A 21,386-nucleotide genomic window follows, 5' to 3' on the forward strand; every position below is an offset into this window, starting at 1 on the left:
ATGGGACAAAGATTTACTTTCATTGAACATTTTCTTGTACTTTTTGAATTTCATTAGTTTTTTTTAATGCATATGTTTTTATATGAATACACACATAAACGAATGCATGCAATTTTTATTAATTAAACTGTAAGAAATACGAGAAATATGATGCCTGAGGAATAGGAAAAATATCTTGTTCACTGATTTCCTTAATGGTTTTGACATAAAGTTTGTTATTGACCTGTAATGTGATGGAATTATAGGACATTAATAGTGAAACTAGGAAATAAAATAGAAGTAAACAGTACATTTAAATTAGTTTTCTTACATATAACATAAATCCAACTCAAGCTAGCCTAAGCCAAAAAAAGATTTATTTACCCAGGGAGTCCAAGAAATGGAATGGATCTGGAACTGTCTGGCATAGGGGATCCAGGAGTACCAGTGATGTCATCAGGATTCAGTTTTCTTCTGGGGCTGGTGGGATGGAATACTGTGTTTGAACAACCTGGATGATACATACCTGAGGTAGTGGGGAACGAAGTTCATTCTAGCCACCAGGACTGAACAAGATCACTGTGGCAAAGGGTAAGGGTATTTTTCTAAAAAGGAAATGCTAGCCAGATGAACATATATCTGATAAAATAGAAAAAGGCGGTTGTAAAGCCAGAAGGTTTAAAATAGCTTTGAACATAGTCACCAGGGCTTAGACATAAGATTAGACATTTGGAATTAATAAATTCAGTGGATTTGCTATGAAGCAACACCAAATCTTGACAGCCAACTAAACGTGAAAAGAGAAGTGAAAAAATAAATATTACTAGAAGCACGGGAATTTAAGTAAAATTTTCATGTTCCTATTTTTGCAGAAATTTCTTAGGCAGAAATCTTCATTTTGGCTTTTTCCTACTAGAACATTGTTGGTTTTGTTTTTTGGTGTCAGAGGGGTTTTTGTTTCGTTTTGGATTTGTTTTTTTTTGTTGTTGTTTTGTTTTGTTTTGTTTCATTTTTTTCAGCAGAAGTACCAGGTTAAAAAAAAAAATCAAAATAGTCGTCTAAGGTATTTGTCATTGTAACATATTTATTTAGCAAATTCTCTATTACCTGTCCAGTATTTGATATTCCTTAAATACATCCAACAGGATGTTTGACATTTTGTAAGTTGAATGTGATATGTCCTTTTTTGTGTGATTCTTTTTGACTAACCATTTAGTCACGATGGGTATCTGTGCCTTTCATGTTAGCACTTCAGTCACGTTTTATAATTTACTGAAAATTGGCAATGCTGTCAATTATTGGCATAAAGAACCAGCCACCTATTTTTAAATGCTTTTTAATAATTTTTGAGAATGTTTTATCTATAATTCTAGAATGTGACATGTTAAGGCAAGCACTCAAATATCTTAAATTTAAGAAGTAACTCTGTTAGATTTGCTAACCCAGATAGAGAACAAATCAATTAACTTAATTCCTAAATTATATACAGAGACCTGAACTGCTACATGTTTTTATTATTCTCTGTTATTTAAATAGAAAAGTGGCATTGTCCAGTGTTCACTTACATGACACTACTTTTCCTCTGGTCAGGATTTCACAGTTTGTCTTATGACTTCATTCTTATGGAAGAAAATAATCCCAGAGAAATTATAGGAGTTCAACAAAATTAGTGAACTTCTGCCTCCAAACTTGAGTACTTTTTAATTATTGCCATTAGTGTGTGCAAGGTATATGATAACATCGTTGAAAGTGAAAGACAGTATTTTCATGCAAATTAAGCTGTGAATAAACAAAACTGAAATCTGAATACTAGCACCCTATTTTAAAGGTTCTGATGAAAACTCTTTTGGGCTATACCTGAAACCCAATGGGAAAGGTGGTTGGAAGTTGGCGATTCTTTTAAAATTACAAGTTTGAACTCTCGAAAAACTGATTACAGACCCTTTAAAATTTAAATACTATAGGCAGAGCGGAACAATAACATCCCTTGAATAAAATACCTCTGACACTCAAGATTGTTGCCATTCTCCCTTTAGAGATTTTTTTTTCCTTGCCAAAAAGGAATTGCAAAGGTTAAGTCATATCTGTAAAAATCAGGTTGTAGTCTTGTGTATTTTTTTCACATTAAATATCAAAGATAGCTTAACATATTTAGCATTTTCTGGGTTTTACTATTAATAAAGTTAAAAGAAAATCCAGTGTGATCAGGCAGTGGAGCCACATTAAGTTTGTATGTGAAACACCCATTGTGCTTATCTTATTCTTGATACTGCTCTGAACCCATGTTCCACATTCTGAGTTCTGTGTATAAAGTTAAACATTGCAGAAGGGCATATATCTGATGATACAGATGAATAAGGTTGAAGTTTAGTAATGAGCAAAGTTGATAAATTTAATATGTTCTTGTCTTCAATATGTCTTTTATTAATATAATTTGATTATTTTGTGGGAAATTATGAAACACTACTAAAAATACTGATCGATTATAAAACTACCAGAAATTTAAGGTTCCTGTTTATACTATAATATATATTTTAACATACCAAAACCAATATTAAATTTCTTAAAATATTAATTACTTACAGGCAAAGTTGTTAGCTATGCAAGAAGCCAGAGAAACTGCAATTCAACAGTACAAAAGACTAGAGGAAGAAATACAAACACTTCGTGTTTACTACAGGTAAAATATTTTTTAACCTGGGCATAAAGAAATGTTGGTTTGGGAAATGTTTCTACCTAGTTTTATAGTGAGTGAAGAAATACCTCAAGGAAATTAAACATTATTCAGTTAAAATATTTTTGTAATTTTAAAATGATTCAGGCACAAAATATTCTTTATTTTACCTTTTTTTTCTTTCCTGCATTTGGTAAAGTTTAAGCTTAGATTCCCATCAGATTTATAAAATTTACATAACTTATAACCAGTTGTCTGAATGGAGTCTAGTTAACTATTGAACTATTTGCTCATCTAAATGCCACCTCTAAAATGATACATATTTCTAAAATAGTACATGAATAGCAGTAATAGCCTTTCACCAATTATAATATGAAAAGTTTCTAAAGGAATGCCACTGAAGGATTTTTAACACTTATTTAATTTATGCTCCAAGAGTAGTTGTGAAATTAACTCAGTAGGTCACACTGGCATTTTTTAATGAAAAGAAATAGAATAGAAAATGTCAGAGTGCATTTCCTGTAGTTAAAGTAAATATTGTTTTGTGATACTTTGGTTTCAGTTTTGTGTTATGCGAGAGAGAAATAAGATTGTTGGGTTATCTGTAAAATATCTGTATATTTTTTCACAAAGGATCATTGTAAAAACAAAAAAAGTTTTGAAAAATGATGTACAATGTTCTATATGTTCTCTGATACTTGATAAGATTAAAAAGAATCAAGTCTAAAACGTAAGAATTCACTAACTTGGACTGTGGGTATTTGAAAGATTTTCTTTTAGTTTTTTGCGTCCTCTCAGAACAATGTGGTTAAGTACATAAAATGCAATTACATCAAAACCAGTTTTACTGAAATAGTTATGCAAGTATGTCATATTACTATATTCACACATCGTTATTAATACAGTAAATAACTAGGTCTAACACCACGTCTATTAACAACCATAATTTCAAAGTAGTGATGACTGTAAATGGTATTTTGGGGATAACTGCAAACACTGAAATGTGATGTGAAAATATCAGTGGCTTCTATGGATGCAAATTCTCTACATAAAGAGGTAACGAAGTAAAATTAGGTCATTAGCATGGGCTCTAACCAAATATGACTGATATTTTCATAACAAGTAGAAATTTGGACATAAAGATGCACACATACAGGAAGGCTGTACAGAGACACCAAGAGAAGACAGCCTTTTGCCTGGCATCCACAAGTCAAGTAATCCCAAAGATTGGCAGCAGATACCAAAATCTAGAGGAGGCCTGGGAGGATTCTCACCTAGTCCGTCAAAGAGAGGATAGTCCAACTGACATGTTGATTTTGGACCTGTAGCTTCCAGAACTCTGACACAATAAATTTCTGTTTTAAGTCTCCCAGTTTGTGCTACAATGTTACAGCAGCCTTAGGAATTAATGCAGTTATCAAATATTAAGTATGTTTGGGGCGCCTGGTGGTGAAGTGTCTGACTCTTGATTTCGGCTCAGGTCATGATCTCCGTAGTTTGTGAGTTCGAGCCCCGCATCGGGCTCCATGCTGACAGTGCAGAGCCTGCTTGGGATTCTATCTCCCTCTCTATCTACCTCTGTCTCCCTCTCTCAAAATAAATAAATAAACTTAAAAAAATATTAAGTAAATTGATTGATGACTGGGAAGTCATTTGCCTGCAGTTAGAAGCAGTGTCTATGTGTGGTCATGTAGATAAGCAGAAACCTGATAATGAACAAAGACATCTCAGCAATCCACCCTTTTTTTTTTTAAACTATAGAGTGGATATGACAATCTTTCCTCCATACTTTATACCAATGGATTCTCCACTGTAGCTGTGCATTAAAATCACCTGAAGAGCTTCTAAAAGCCCTAATCCCCATCTCCTCCCAGGCCAATTACATTGGAGTCTCGGTGTAGGACTAGGCTATCAATGTGTTTTAAGGTCCCTAGAAATTCCCACGTGTATCCCAGTTTGAGGGATGCTGCTTTGCATGCACATTTCAGATAGCTGCGTTACAGCAGGGTCTCTTCTTGGTGGAATAATAGAGGCATATATTAAACCCTCTACTAGGACTTACAAGTATCGTATGATTTGTGCTCAGACCTTGGATACCTCAGTGTGGTATGAAGTAGCTTCACTCTATTGATAAGGGAGAGTTTTTATGGAACCTTTTCCTGCCATCCTTGTGAAGTAGGACAACAGTGTTTATTGATAAAGTGACAGTGTCCAAAAATTCTGAGAGGTATATGATATTCTTACATGAACTGACATTTCTTCTTCAAAAATGAACCTGATGCCAGTTCTTAATGTTCCTCCTTCTTTCTATTGAATTGCAGAAGATTACTGAGAGATTTTTGAAAATTGTAAAGCTAAACTATTTGTTTTTCAAAGACTTTTTAATCTACATGATTGTAACAGAGTTGAACAACTCTTCGAGTTAACAGTTGTTGGCTTAAAGATATTCTTCACATATACCCCTCTTACTGCTACTTAAAAAAAAAAAAATACTGGTAGTATGGTGAAGCTCCTGGGATTTGCACTTAGAGAGTCCTGCCTTTATGACTTATATAAATGAACTTCCCCAAGACCATTTCCTTTTTTGTGAAATTAGAATTCTAGTACCTACCTCATACACTTGTTTTAAGTATGTATAGCTCTTAGCTTTTTGTTTGAAATTATGTTGTCATTAGTAACCTCCACAGAAGTGGTTTTAATAAAGCATTAGATGTAGAAGTCAGTTAGCTGTGAATTGAAGAGTGATTAGAGGTAATGTAGTAATTTGGACAATAGAATGGTCCTTGAAGAAGCCTGAATAAGAAAGATGTTAATGATAGTTGAGAAGAAAGGAAGATAGGTTAAGGACTTATGTTTTTTGTTTTTGAAAGATGACAGATATTTGAGCCTGTTTATGACTAATTGGAAGGAGCCAAGAGAGAGATTGTCAGGGAACAGGATTCCTAAAGAAATAGGAAGAGATGGAAATTAGAATCTGCAAAAGAGTTTACCTTGAACAGGAAGATGGTCACAGACAGGAGTGGAGGAGATAAGAATAGCTGTGGAATATAAATGAAATTCAGTTTGCAATTAATAGGCTTCATTTTTTTCTGCAAAGTGAGGGTCACCGTGAGCTTCTAAAGTGACGGAGGACAGGAAGTTTTGGAAGGAATAACAGAGTAGCTACTGAAGAGAATGGGAAAGAGAACTGAATAAGGGCAAAAAGAACAAGACAAGCAGTCCTGAAGAGTCAGCTGGGGATAGATGCTATAGATTTGTATGAGTTCTGGTTTGTACAGTTGTGTAACTTCACACATTCAGTGGTTCTTGTAAACACAAGAAGCAAAGAAGGCAAAGAATTGGAATGATTCAGGATTACAAATATGCAGGACTAACATGATGAAGAGGAGAGTGGTTGAAAGTAAACTAGCAAAAAGGTGTTGAAATGATGAATGATAGTCTGAGCTAAATAGGGCAGGAATAAAATTGAGAGTATACCAAGAGAAAAAGGAGAAATCCAGAAACCATAAATCTTGAGATCAAAAAGCAAAAGTAGTGGGATTAAGAAAATTCAGGAGCTAAAAGGATCAGAGATTGTAGTCAGAAAGTGGAACCTTGCTCTTTAAGCTCTCAGAGATTGCACTCATTCTCAGCATTGACAATATTTAAAAGTATTGCCTTAGTAGTAGATAGTTGAAACTGAGAAGAGGTAGGGGTCACTAGATATAAAGAAGTCAAGGATTTATGAAACTAACGTACTTGAATACCATTTGGATATTGTCTCTGAAAATATTGGCATGTGTTGAGGTACTCACTGTAAGTGCCATAATGGAAAACGACCTAAAAATAAGTAGATAAAAGCTACATGTTGAAATAAACAGCTGTATGTATCGAAGGATGAACCATGCAGTGTGTGATGCACAGGAGAATGCGTGGTGTCTATGAGGAAAGTTGCACCCCTTAGGAAGATCCGTATTTCTATCAAAACAAAAAGGTATAGAGAACTTTTGTGCATTGTTGATGGGGATATAAAATGATACATCTGCTGTGGAAAACAGTTTGGCAGGTCCTCAAAAAGTTAGACATGGAATTCCTACATGATCCAGCAATTCTACACATAGGATATACCCTAAAAGAACTGAAAGCAAGGACTCAGATACACGCCACTGTTTGTACTGTATTGTTCAAATTAGTCAAAAAGTGAAAACAACTCAAGTGCCCATCTACAGATAAATGAATTAAAAAAATGTGTTGTATACATACAATGGAATATTATTCAGCCATAAAAAAGAAATGAAATTCTGATGCAAGCTGCAACATGAGTGAACCTTAAAAGCATTATGCTAAGGGGAATAAGCCAGAGAGAAAAGATAAATATGATATGATTCCACTTCTGTGAGGTATCTAGAATAGGCAAATTCATAGAGACAGAAAGTAGAACAGAGTTACCAGGGGGCTGAGAGAAGGAAGGAATAGGGAGCTCCCAGGGGCTGGAAGAGGAGAGAGTGGGGAGTTATGATTTAATGGGTACAGAGTTTCTGTTTGGAATGGTGAAAAAGTTCTGGATATGGATGATGTTATCTTGCCACAGTTGTTTTTAAAATGTACAAAGAATGTTCTGTGAAGATATACAGATATTTATTTTAAATAGTATGGGGGTAAAATCCCTGGGATATAAAACTCTGGGAAGAGAGAGGCAATTACCAAAAAGAACAAAGCTGAAATTTCCTGGAAGCTCACATTCTGATTTAATCGATTCAAATGAAAGTAAACAATATTTCTTACTCACCTGAATAGATGGTGGTTACAAATCCATACATGAAACACAACTAATTCATAGAAACATTGGGAGTTTTTCTCCTTACTTTCCTATGTTACAGAGGACAGGAAAAAGTTCTACTTTTATGTGAAGGTAACCAAGACTAATTCTGTAGTGTGTGTGTGTGTGTGTGTGTGTGTGTGTGTGTGTGTGTGTGAACTCATAGATAATAAATTTTGTTTAACAAAGTTTAAGAAAAAACACATTTTCAGTTATTCAAGTCAATTTTACACTTATTTATACATATATGTATATTGTCATGTCAAACAAAGTAATTTACCAGTAATTAAGAAAAAATAGGGGAGCCTGGGTGGCTCAGTTGGTTAAGCATCCGACTTCAGCTCAGTCATGATCTCACAGTTCATGGGGTCAAGTCCCATGTCAGGCTCTGTGCTGACAGCTCAGAGCCTGGAGCCTGCTTCGGATTCTGTGTCTCCCTCTCTCTGCCCCTCCCCTGCTCATGCTCCGTCTCTTTGTGTCTCTCTCTTCCTCTCTCTGAAAAATAAACATACATTAAAAAAAAATTTTAAACTTAAAAGGAAAAATAGCTAAGGACAATATAGGAACAGGACAGTAAGCTGGAGTTAGGAGCAAGTCAGTGTACAGCTTGCATGTATATACCATGAAACAGGAAAAGAATAAGCCTAAAGAATAAGTCTGGCTCTCACCTTTCCAAAAACCAAAGCAGGGGAGGATGTGTGATCAGTTATTAGTTTCAAGGACAGATTAAAATATGCTGATGACTTTCATTCTACCATGCCTTTAATTCTGCCAATTAGTGATATTGACCTTCTTCTTTTTAAATTATTTTCCAAAATAATTTTCTTTTGCTGGGTTATGTACACTAAGAGCTACTGTTACTATAACCTTTCCATTTCTCTGTATGGAGTAGGAAAATGAAAAAAATATTTTTCTGAGTTTCTCTATTCTGTTTGTTTCCTTTGAGCTTCAGAAGATTTTGAGTACTAAGAAGAGAAATGCTGGCCTTTCATTTCCTTTGGCAGAGTTAGAGACAGGGGCAGTGAGGTAGATGTACCCATCCTGAACTTAACCATTATAACTGACGGCTCTTTCACATTAAACCGGAAGGCATAACAAGAGAGGAATAGCAAGAGGAAGATTTAAAATAAATCTCAGTTATTACCAACGTGTTATTAGTAAAATATCAGTACCTCCTCATTGCTGTGCTGAATGCTAAATTCATTTGCAAGAGCTTCATTAGTTTCAATCTGAACAGTTTCATCAGGGAATGATCTCAAACTTGGAAGGGTTAGATTTGTATTTTTTCCTGTATTGTAAACCTGTAGTGCTGCATTCCTGAGTTCAGGAGGCATAATAATAACAAACTCTTTCTAATGGAGAGAATGCCTAAGTTTGAACGTTTGCTAATTTTATAGTGCTTCCCTATATTTCCCTTTGCTATAAAATGTAAATTCAAGTGTGTGCATAAGAACTAGATCCTGTTGTTTGGTGCCATTAAACTAGGATTTAATATACTTATTTATAACAACAGCAGTTTATGTCTTAGGTTTTTATTATGTTTTGTGTGATTTCCGTGTGGGAAGTTGTGATGCTTTATGGAACCTGGTAAATTTCACATTTTAGGCTAAAAGTACTGAATAGAATGCTTCATATTTTACGGTAGTATGTTTCCTAGGACTGTACTAGTACTTTCTTAATCATAGAAATCATTTTTATTTTTATTTTATTTTTTTAACTTTTTAAATGTTTATTTATTTTTGAGAGAGAGGGAGAGAGAGAGAGACAGAGAGACAGAGAGAGACAGAGAGAGACAATCCGAAGCAGGCTCCAGGCTCTGTGTTGACAGCACGAGGGGCTCGAACTCACAAACTGCGAGATCATGACCAGAGCCGAAGTCGGACGCTTAACTGCCTGAGCCACCCAGGCGCTCCTAGAAATCATTTTTAATAGAATGGTTACATGTTTGACATACTAAAAACTAGACTAAACCTGAGCCCTGCTTACTGGTTCATAATGTACATTTCAAAGTCGTACGAGCTATAATATAGAGCCCATATAAAATATATTCAAAAAGAGAGTGAAATTCTTAATTTTGTCTACATCCCTTTTCTAAATTTTATTTAGTTATGAATCTTTTACTTAGCAACATTTTTTTGTCCGTGTATATGCCATCCATAACAGAGACATTACTGTCACTAGGATCTGGGTTTTTATTTTGTTTTGTCTTTTAGTGGTGGTTTTGGTTCAAAACAACGGTTTTGAACTGTTGTTCTCCCAGTTGGAACTATATGCATTGATAAGACAGTCAGCAGTGATTATGGCATGGAAGTTCTAGCCAGGAAGCAACATTGTTCTGAAAGTAAATCCCTCATCAAGTGGGGGTTGATCCTGACCTCATTTGTTCAGTGTTCTAATCAACGAACTGCCCAATGACATAAAAAATGTTGTCACATATGTATTTTCTACAAGAAGTAACTATCCGTGGAGTTGTGTTAATTGTACCATACTGCTAAAGCAGTAATAAAAAAAGAACAAAAGGAGACCTGAATTCTTCCATCTTTGCCATTAATCAGAATTTTTTTTTTAACATAGGCAAGCTCTAACCTTTCTAGATTTCAGTTTAACTTTGACACTAGGGGCTTTTTGTAGTTCTAACATTTTGTGAAATTTGTCACTCTTTCATGTGACGTAGATTAAATTTTATGTTCAGTGATGTTTAGAAATAGTAACTGTCTTCTTGTATCAATAAGTTGCACCTATTTTCAAGGCCTTTTTATTGCACAGCTGACTTCACCTTTACTATTCAAACCACCATTATATTTGTCGGTGGCTCTGGAATGCAAAACAAAAAAAAATTAAAACAAAGTTTGAAAAACAAGAGACCTTAAGGTTTGCATTTTCTATATGTCCAATGATTTAGAATATAGTTATTAAGGATTCTTTTCTTCCTTTTCTCAACTTATAGAATGTGACATTTAATAAGTTACTTCTGAATGTCAGTTACTTCACCTGTAAACAGAGATATCTGACCTGCTTATTAGGAAAATCATGAGATAATATGTTTGGATATTTTTTGAGAAATGTAAACCACTGTGCAAGGAAATAATAGTAATATTTATAAAATTACTTGAAAAGTTTTGCTTTGTTCAAATGTAACTATTAAATTAGTGAAAAGCCATTTCTACTATAATATTTTATGTCTTCCATGACTTTGTACCCAAAAGGATATTTTTTGCATTGTCAGTTCTGTTTGCTGGGCCGCCTTCTAACATCTAACAGTAAGTTAAAAAGCAAAACTAAAATTCCATGTGTGTAATTCTACTATTCTTAGTTTTTCTATCAAATGACCCGGCCTCCTAAGAGCATTTAACAAAATATTTTGCCATTTAATCATTGTTGTTAGCAAGGCCCAGTGTTAAAGTGGACTTTCCAATTCTAGGTCTTAATGTTTTCCATCTATTAACATTATTTCTATTAGCTTGAGAAAGTTTTAATTTCATGTTTTGTTAGATAAAAAATTAGTGTTTCCCTTGATCTTGGCACAGAATCACCATTATTATAGTTCCACAGGTGCCATTTGGCTCATGCGTAGGTAATCTTCCATTTGTCCCTTTGCACAAATTTAATCAGTAGCCAAATTTTGCTACAGTTTTCCTTGCAGTGTTTCTTACTTTTGACTTCTCATTTCCCACAGCTCCTACCTTAGATCAGACTTCTATAAATTCGTGGCCAGGCTTCTCTTGCTACTTCATCTTCTTGTTTCCATTCCTTACCCCTCTTAAGATTCCTGAAACATTATTTTCAACCTCTCACTCAGCCATTAACACTATTTAATAATACCACATTACCTAAACAATAAATTCCAAACTTTTTAGTGTAACATTCATGAACCCTTGTTTGTGAGAGACAGAGCACAAGCAGGGGAGAGGCAGAAAGAAAGGGAGACACAGAATCTGAAGCAGGCTCCAGGTTCTGAGCTGTCAGCACAGAGCCCGACGCAGTTCGAACTCACTAATTGCAAGATCATGACCTGACCTGAAGTTGACTGAGCCACCAGGCACCCCGACTGCCACTGGTATTTCTGAATTAACATGTCGCCAGTCATCTTCTTGCCTGCTCATTTCATTCACATCAGTGTCACCCGTGTCAGTACACTGCCTCACACATAGTAGGAACTCGACAAATATTTGTTACACTGAATTGACTATTATTTGCACTCCCAAAATGAACCGCTCACAATTTCTTGGACACACCCCACAATTTCCCACTCCAGTGCTTTGATTAACTGTTCGATTAATCTTTTTCTTATCTTTTCAACCAGAAATGATCTCATTCTACCTGAAGTGAACTACCATGGTTCTTCATAGTGGCTGTGTCACAATATATACCTCATGCTTACCTATGTAATAGTTGTGTGGGTATTTCTCTTAATTCTTCCACCAGGGCTTCTATTCTTTTATACACCAGGCCTTCAGTAAATATTTGCCAAACAGATGAATAAACAATGAAATTTAACACTAGATTGAAAGTTTCTTCAGATGAAACATTTCTTCTGCAGAGTAGAACTGAGTGCAGTGCATACAGTAAGAGCTCAATGCTGAATGAAATGATTAGAAATAGTATGGACCTAGTCCAACATCTTGGTTAGTCATTTGCAGGGGTGTGGGACACAACAGGGTCTCCATATAAGAGAGTATGCCATCTTCCACCAAGTTTATTTTTTTTCCAGGCAACAGTGTTCAAATTTGAAAACCATTATTAGAAAACACTTATGTGAATATTACTTTTTTTGAAATTTAGAATTAAGAACTCAATATTATTACCATATATCAATGTCATATATGATGTTCATTGCAGTATTGTTTCTTATAGTGAAAAAATCAATTAGAATTTTCCCTATGGATTTTTTTTTAATGAGCACATTATTTAAAAATATCAATTGTCAAAATAAAAACTGGAAAATCTACCAACATGGGACCCTTAGGATTATGGCGTGGTGCGTGTATTAGGGTTCTCCAGAGCAACAGAACCAATAAACTGCATGTGTACATGGAGAGAGATTTATCTTAAAGAATTGATATGCATTTATTGGGGGGGGGAGGGGTGGCCAGTCTAAAATCTGCCAGGTAAGCCAGCTGGCTGGAGAACTAGGGAAGAGTTGATATTGCTGTCATGAGTCCAAAAATGCAGAATTCCTTCTTCCTTGGGGAGCTCATTCTTTTTCTTAAAGCCTTCAACTGATTGGATGACCACCACCCCTCATATTATGAAGAGTAATCTGCTTTCCTCAAAGTCTATTGATCTACATAATAATCATATCTAATAAATACCTTTACAGCAACATCTAGACTGATCTTTGAACAGGTATCTGGGTACCGTAGCCTAACCAAGTGGACAGAATCAACAGTCACACCTGTGTGTTTCAGCAGTCAGCTGGGGCTAAGTAGAAGCTACTTTCTCTGAAAGGAGCATGCACTCTCTGTTGCACCACATTTCCCATACAGCCCAGTTCATGCATTTAAATCATCTGCCTCAGTCGTACAGGCATGTAAGTTTGTGTCGCAGATGTGTGTTGTGATCTTATTTATAAAAGGAGTGTGTGTACACATTACGTATGCACCAGCCCCTGGCTGCTTCTCTAACCTCATGTATTAACATGTTTCTACTCTTGCTTTACTCTAGCTACACTAGTTCCCTTATTATCACAGACCTTCTAAGAACACTGCCATCTCAGGGCCTTGACTTTTTTTTCTCCTCTGCCCTCTCACTGTGATGAGTCCCCTCCTTCACTCTGTTCACCTTTCTGTTTAAATGTACCTGACCATCTAAAATAGCTTATCACTCTCTGCACCACTGTTACCCTCCTTTACTTTTCTTCATACTAGACAACCCCACATGACACTAGCCTGTATTTGTGGACTATCTTCTGAAATTAAATTCTGCAAGGACAAGGATTTTGTTTGCATATCACTGCATCTTATACTTGAATCAGTTCTTAGCATACTTTTAATGATCAATAGAAGTTCTCTGAATGTATGAATATATGTTTAAACATTGTAATACATCAGAAACTTAGCAGGTTATCTGGGAAATGAGACTGGGTGTAACAGATTAATTACCTGGTGAGAGAAGAGGAAATTTAAAAAAAAAATGTTTGATTTATTTTTGATATAGAGAGAGAGACAGAGACAAAATGAGCGGGGGAGGGGCAGAGAGAGAGGGAGACACAGAATCCCTGAAGCAGGCTCTAGGCTCTGAGCTGTCAGCACAGAGCCCCATGGGGCTCAAACTCGTGAACCACGAGACTGTGACCTGAGCCAAAGCTGGACACTTACCTGCCTGAGGCACCCAGGTGCCCCAAGAGGAAATTTTAGACTGCATTTCATACCCTCATAAAGTGTTTGAGGTTTTTGTGAGTATGCATTACTTTTATATAAAAATAGATGTGTAACACCTGCTTATATGTGTGTGTGACAATGAAGTTCATTGTCTTTAGTAGATGTTATTAATGTTGTGCTTTACAAAAAGATAAGATGTATGAGAGAATGAAGATTCAAAGTAGATTTGCCCTACATTATGAAGTATGTTTCTGTAAGTGATAACTTCACTTATATTTTAAGTTTGCCAAATATTTTAAAGTATTTTCAAGTACTTTATGTGGCAAAAATCCAAGCACTTTTAAAAAAAAAAAAAAGGAAAATACCAGCTTGAAAAGAAGTATACCTAAACATTCTTCTGCCACTTGGTAGCAGCAGGGGCCCATGACAGATTAGTGAGGAAAAGGGCATCTTAAAAAAAAAAAATCCAATCCTATGAACATTAGCTATGGCCAGAAATGACCATGAAAAGAGAGAATCCCCTCATATTTCAAGAGACTTCACTGGGTACAATTAGGTTTAATTTAGCATATTTGAATTAAAAATATTTTTCTCTTTCTATACATGACATATGTGTTGGTAATGCATTAAAGTTTTATCAAATCTACACTAGTTTAAAATATTTGGCAAATGGAAGTAATGCCTAATAATTGAAGACCTTTCTTCAGAAACATTGCGATTCATTAACCATAAAAAAAAAATAATGATGCTAACATATAGAACGAGGTACAACAAACTGAGCTCTTTGAGCTACTCTTGATTCCTATAAACTTTCTAATGCTCCTGCTGTCATAAAGAGCTTAGTAAATATTGACTGAGGATGATGATGATCCAGCAGTATTTTTAAGACTGTGTGGCACTGGCAGTACACTCAGATATCCGGGACTTAAGGTTGTCATTTTGCCATGAGGCCCTTCCACCTGGGCCTCTCCCAAAAGGACAAATGTTTACCTGCAGTTAGGCATTTAAATGTGTAAATATTCCAGTCTCAATTATATACGAAGTAGCTAGAGTTTTCACTCTGAATCATGAAGTAGTTGTTCCCCAAAGTTTAAATTGATGTTCTAAAAGTTTACAGAAGTCAAAATAGGCTTACTTGAATATTATTTTCCATAATTCCAAACAAACATTTTTTTTATGGACATAGGTCAATATGAAAATATTTTGTTCCTTTTACAGTTCCAAACCCAGGATATTTATGAAACATCTGCATTTATTAGGGTTTAACTTACTATTCTGCTTAGTTGTTATGTTTTAAATATTTTGCAGTATATCTTGTTCCTTTTAACTTATAAGGGTTTTATGACTATCAGTATTCTGTTAATATATTTCCTTAATATAGTTCCAGTCATTTCCCATTTAGTTCTCATTAGATCAGAAATAAACAATAATCAGTTACTACATGAAACCGTCAAGAAATTCAAAAGCCTAGGGATTATTTTTTAGTTCAGTTTTATTAGACATTATTGATCTGAAATATTTTAATTTACTTTCATCCGTGGAAAGTTCAGTTGTGCTAGCAAGCTAGGTCAGATATTCTAAATCGTAAAAAATGAAAATTTTCTGAAACATCAGTTGTATGGAAAAATGTGAGAATTGAGGTTTTGTTGCAGACAGTTGGACACACTATTGGCTCATAATTGAGCTATGTAAGTTTCCTGATTTTGTTTGATTTTACTTTTTTTGAATTTGTTTGGTTTTGTTGTATATATTCAGAATTGAAATAACCATTTATCTAATTTTTCTACTCTGTTACCTGAAAACTAAAGTGAAATGAAGGAGTCAAGTGTTAGTCCTTTGTGTCCTGACATGATTCTTAATAGCTATTTCTTTTTGCTTTGTAATTAGTAATATGATGAAAAGGTGACAAATAGACTTCAATTATAATTCATATGAAGAAAACTTCATTTATTTCTAAATCTGATTTAGTTGGATCTTTATCATTTTATTTATAAAATTTTGTTTTGCATTTATTTTGTTTGGTACGACACAATGTTTTAATTCAGAGCTGACATAACAGTAAGACAAATGGTACAGATTCTGACTTCTTAGCTAAGTGACCTTTGACAGGTAATTAACCTGTCTGAGCCTCAATTTCCTGACCTGTAAAATCAGGATTGTAATATTACCTGCCTCATATTATTTTTGAGAAAAATAAAATGAAATAATGCATGCCAAATGCTTTGTACAGTTGCTGGGTATAGCCTTAGGTATTTAATAAATGTGAACAATTGTTATTATAATCTCTGTGCTGAGTTTATATTGAGTTGTCATTCACTTTTCTTTGAGATTCTCTTAATACATTTCCTTTTTTTTTTTTTTTAAGTATTTTTGACTCAAAATACCATATTGAGACTGCAATATGGAATTGTTTGATCTTTCTTTAGGGACAAGTTTTCACTGGAATTATTTTTTTCTTGTTGTAGGATACCTTAAAAAAAATTTAGTTACGGGGCGCCAGGTGGCTCAGTCAGTTAAACATCTGACTTTGGCTCAGGTCATGATCTCGTAGTTCGTGAGTTCGAGCCCATGTCTAAGGCTATCGGCTTGGAACCTGCTTCAGGTTCTGTGTCTCACTCTCTCTTTGCCCTCTCCCCTGCTCTCTCTCTCTCTCTTTCTCTCAAAAATAAATAAAAATTAAATATATACGTATATATTTAGTCAAAAGGATGTGCTTGAACTTAGATTTGGCTCTGTTTTTATTAACAGTTTAGTTTCAGGAATTGTTTCTTTACACAGGAACATTTTAGTGGTCAGAAAACTATTGAGAATTAGAAAATTAATACTTTTCATTCTTAATATACATTATTAAAAACATATTTTTCAGACTTCACCCTCAAAATATACCATTTCTCCCAATGTTTTCTAATATAAAATCTCCCCAAGAAAATAATAAGGATGTAATTTTAAAGCTATTCTTCTGTTCTTTTATCTTAGAGTTTGGTACATTCATTATCTTCCTTAATTCCTTCAACATCCATGTGAGGTGTTACCCCTTTTTGCAGATCAGGAAACTGAAACCCAGAGCTGTGAACTAACTTACCCTAGGTCACATCAGGGCCAGTAACACAAGTTAAATATTACCTAACTCATCTAATACTTGGGCCTTTTACTTATCTACTAGACAGCTTCCCCCACCCTGCCTGTCTCAAAAAGACTGCTGAGGCTAAACTGGTACTTCAGCATTATTTTCCTGATTTGGATATACTTGATATGTTTGTCACATTAAACACACCTCTAAGACCACGTTAAAGACATGTTAAAACGGTGAAAGAATTTGACCTGCTTTGGAGTTTAACAGTCTTTGTCTGTGTTCAACCAAACTATACAAATTACAACCGCAGTCAATGTCTGGATTTATAAATAGACTACCTCTGAATTTTTTTGCAACCTTTAAGCTCTAGCATTATATCATATGTCAGACTACAGAAAGTAAATACTGTGCCTGAAAGTAATTTTATCCACATATTTATTTTTATTTGCATGTTGTAGTATTATATTATTTTATCACTGCTCTAGCACAAACAGTAAAATAACATTAACTGTGTTAGAAGTAATCATTAACCAAATAGCCATTTTTAATTTAATATGAATTTATTAACAGCCTATTATATACTATGGAGTGTGCAGTCTCCTATGGAGAATAAAGTAACAGAGGATAAGATGCAGTTGATACAGTCAAAAATATTATAATTAAGTAGAAAGAAAAGAATATACTCAAAATAAGCCTAAAAAATTACATGCTGTTAAATAAAATTAACTTGACATTGCCGTAGAAAATCACAGAAGGGAAAAATTATTATAGACTGAAATAGACAAAGTTTTATGGAATGCTTGGAAATTGAAATATGAACAAATGAGATTCTGATAGAAAGAGAGGAGGAGGAAGAGGACATTGTAGTCTGGAAGAACAGTATAAGCAAAGAACAGTATAAGAAAAAGTGAAAACGTTGTAATGAGCATAGTGCGTTATGTAATGGAATTGAGAGGAGGTTGCAGGAATTTGCTCTCATGAATTTAAGATTGATTCTGTATTCTTTACAGATATAGAGCTTGGAAATTAGCATATCACCCAGCAGTTCCATTCCTGGGTATATACACAAAAGAGTTCAAAACAGGTATGCAAACAAAAACTTGCATAGTAATGTTCACAACAGAATTGCTAACAATAGCCAAAAATTGGAAACAACTAAAATGTACACCAACTAATGAATAAACAGAAGTGGTATATCCATATAATGGAATATTATTCAGCCATAAAAAGGAATGACATACTGATACATGCTACAGCATGGATGAACATGCTAAATGAAAGAAGCCGGGGCAAAGGTGCATTTTGCATGATTTTTTTTTTATGTGAAATATCCAGGATCAGCAAATACATAAACAGAAAGCAGGTTAGTGGTTTCCAGGGACTGGAGATCATGAGGAATGGGAAGTGACTGCTTAATGGATACAGGGTTTCCTTTGGGGATGATTAAAATATTTTGAAACTAAATGCTGATGACAGTTGTGTAACATTATGTGTCACTAGTAGTATATTTTATATTATGTTTATTCAAAAAAAAAAGATAAAAAAAAAACAACCAACCAACCAGAATGCTAGCAAACTTAACCCAGTAACATATAAAAAGAATTATTTACCATGACCAAGCAAGATTTATCCCAAGATTGCAAAGTAGGCTTAATTAACATCTGAAGATCAAGAAATAGAATACGCTTTATCAGTTTGCTAGGAGTGCCACAACAAAATGCCTTAGACCATGTAGCTTAAACAACAGACAATTTTTTAAAGTTTATTTATTTATTAGAGAGAGAGAGAAACTGCACAAGTGGGGGAAGGACAGAGAAAAAGGGAGAGAGAAAGAATCCCAAGCGAGCTCCGCTCTGCCAGAACAGCCCGATGCAGGGCTCAAACTCCCAAAACTGTAAGATCATGACCTGAGCCAAAACCAAGAGTCGGACGCTTAACCACCTGAGCCACCTAGGCGCCCCAAATAGCAGAAATTTATTTCCTCAGTTTTGGAGACTAGAAGTTCAGGATCAAGGTGTCATCAGGTCTGGTTTCTCCTGAGGTCTCTCTCCTTGACTTGCAGATGGCTCCCTTCTTTCTGTGTTCCCACACGGTCTTTCCTCTGTGCACACACATCCCTGATGTCTCTCTCCATATATCCTAATCTCTTCTTATAGTCATCAGTCAGGCTGGATTAGGGCCCACCGTAATATCCTCAGTTTAAGCTAATTACTTCATTAAATGCCCTATCTCCAAAAACAGTACATTCTGAGGTACTGGGTATCAGGGCTTCAATGTGTGAATTGGGTTGAGGGGGACACAATCCAGTCCAGAACACTCCAAAATTAATGTCCTCCTCACATGCAAAATACATTCGTCACAAAGCCACAAGCCCAAAAGTCTTAGCCCACTATTGCATCCACTCCCAAGTCCTAAATCTCATCTAAATCAAGTGTGGGTAAAATTTCAGGTATGGTTCATTCTGAGGCAGAATTCCCCTCCAACTGTAAAACTGTGAAACCAGACAAGTTATCTGCTTCCAAAATACAAGGCTAGGACAGACATAGGATAGACATTTCCATTCCAAAAAAGAAGAAATCAGAAAGAAGAAAAGGGGTCACAGTTCCCAGTCAAGTCCAAAACCTATCCAGGAAGAATCCATTAGACTTTAAGGCTCTAGAATAATCCTCTTTGGCTCATTGCTCTGTCCTCTGGGCCCAGTGAGATAGCAGCCTCACCTTCCAGGCCCATGAGGTTAGCAGTCACACACTGGCCGTAGGTAGCAATATTGCCCCCATATCCCTGGACAGCAGCTTTGCCCCAAGGCCAGGGGGACAGCCTGACCCCCTGAAACCAAGGAGGAGACCACCTTGCCCACTGGGTCTGTGCTGGGGTGGTCACCCTGAGGATCTCTGACCACCTTGTGGGTCATTCTTCTTTTTCTTCAAGGATGACACATGTGTGCAGCAAGACAGAGATCTCTATTGCCTCATCCTCTAGATCTCAGAGTCCAACAGACTTCCTTCATTTTGTCCTATCTCTGTCCCCTTTAGTCCAAACTGGCAGTGTTTCTCCTGGCCCATGTCTATTCCAAGCTTCCATAAAGATGACTGATTAGATCCATGGGCCACACATGATCTCTTTTTGGAGTTGCTGTCCCATCTTATTCTCTCTAGAACACACTTTCTCAGTTTTTGCAATATGGATAGGCTGAGAATTTTCCAAATCTTCAGGTTCCACTTCCTTTTTGCTTAACAATTCCTTTAATTTTATCTTTCTCTCCTCGCATTTTACTGTAAGGAGCAGGGACAAACCAGGCCACACCTTCAATACTTTGTTGATTAGAAATCTCTTCCATTAAATATCCAAGTTAATCACTTACAATTTCTGCTTTCCACCAAACACTAGACACAGTTCATCCAAGTTGTTTAGCACTTTAAAACAAGGATACCTTTTCTCCAATTTCTAGACATGTTCCTCATTTCCATCTGCTACTCACCAGAATTACCTTTAACATCCATATTTCTACCAGTGGTCTCTTCAAGGCAACATAAGCTTTTTCCAATATTTATCTCAAAACTCTTTCAGCCTCTACCCTTTCCCAAGTTCCACAGCCATATCCACATTTTAGGTATTTGTTACCACAGCACCCCTTTCCTGAGAGAAACAGAACCAACAGGATGGATGGATGGATGGATGGATGGATGGATGGATGGATGGATAGATGGAGATAGAGATATATAGACATAGACATTGATTAAATATAGATATATTTAGAGAGAGAAAGAGAGAGATTTAATAAAAGCAATCAGCTCATGTGATTATGGGGTCTGGCAAGTCCAAAATGTTCTGCATGAACCCACAGTCTGGAGACCAGGGAAGATGCTGAAGTTCAAATTTGAAGGCCTTTAGGCTAGCGTGGAGACCCAGAGAAGAGCCAGCATTGTGGTTTGGTTCCAGAGGCAGTCTGGTACCAGAATTCTTTGTGGTTTCAAGGAAGGCAGTCTTGTTCTATTAAGGCCTTCAACTGATTGAGTGAGGCCCATCCACATTATGCAAAGCATTCTGCTTTATTCACAGTCCACCAATGTAAATGTTAATCTCATCCAAAAATCACCCTCACAGAAACAACTAGAATAATGTTTAAGCAAATAACTGAGCCCTATGGCCCTGCCAGATTAACATATAAATTAACCATTGTATACACAAACACATTAATATAAAAATAAATGTAAACAAAATAATATAAAAAAGCAAAACCCATGTGATCATCTCAAAAAAGCATTTAATATCCAAAACTCTTCATTATTTAAAAAGAACAAACAAAAAAATCAATGAACTAGGAATATAGAAGGGAATATTCTCAACCTAGAAAAGAGCATCTATAAAAAACCCACAGGTAACTTCATACTTAATGATGAAAAGCTGTTTTGCCCCTGAGATCTCAAACAAGACAAGGATGTTCACTCTCACCACTTCTATTTAACATTGTACTAGAAGTTGTAGCAGAAACTAGAATAGAAGGCTTCTAGATTGTAAAAAAAGAAGTAAAATTGTCTTCAC

General features: G+C 35.5%; 1 protein-coding gene across 7 annotated transcripts in view; it reads left to right on the forward strand.

Annotated features, from left to right (window-relative positions):
* Nucleotides 1-21,386, forward strand: part of MIPOL1 (mirror-image polydactyly 1) — a 301,649-nt gene that overhangs the window by 189,445 nt on the left and 90,818 nt on the right. For all 7 annotated transcript variants that reach the window (XM_027065610.2, XM_015061575.3, XM_015061576.3 and 4 more), the window contains one exon: nucleotides 2,565-2,659. In XM_027065610.2, coding sequence (XP_026921411.2) covers nucleotides 2,565-2,659 — 95 coding nt within the window. The remainder of the gene's footprint in view (nucleotides 1-2,564; nucleotides 2,660-21,386) is intronic.

Source organism: Acinonyx jubatus, chromosome B3 (assembly GCF_027475565.1).
Source record: "Acinonyx jubatus isolate Ajub_Pintada_27869175 chromosome B3, VMU_Ajub_asm_v1.0, whole genome shotgun sequence".
Lineage (NCBI taxonomy): Eukaryota > Metazoa > Chordata > Mammalia > Carnivora > Felidae > Acinonyx > Acinonyx jubatus.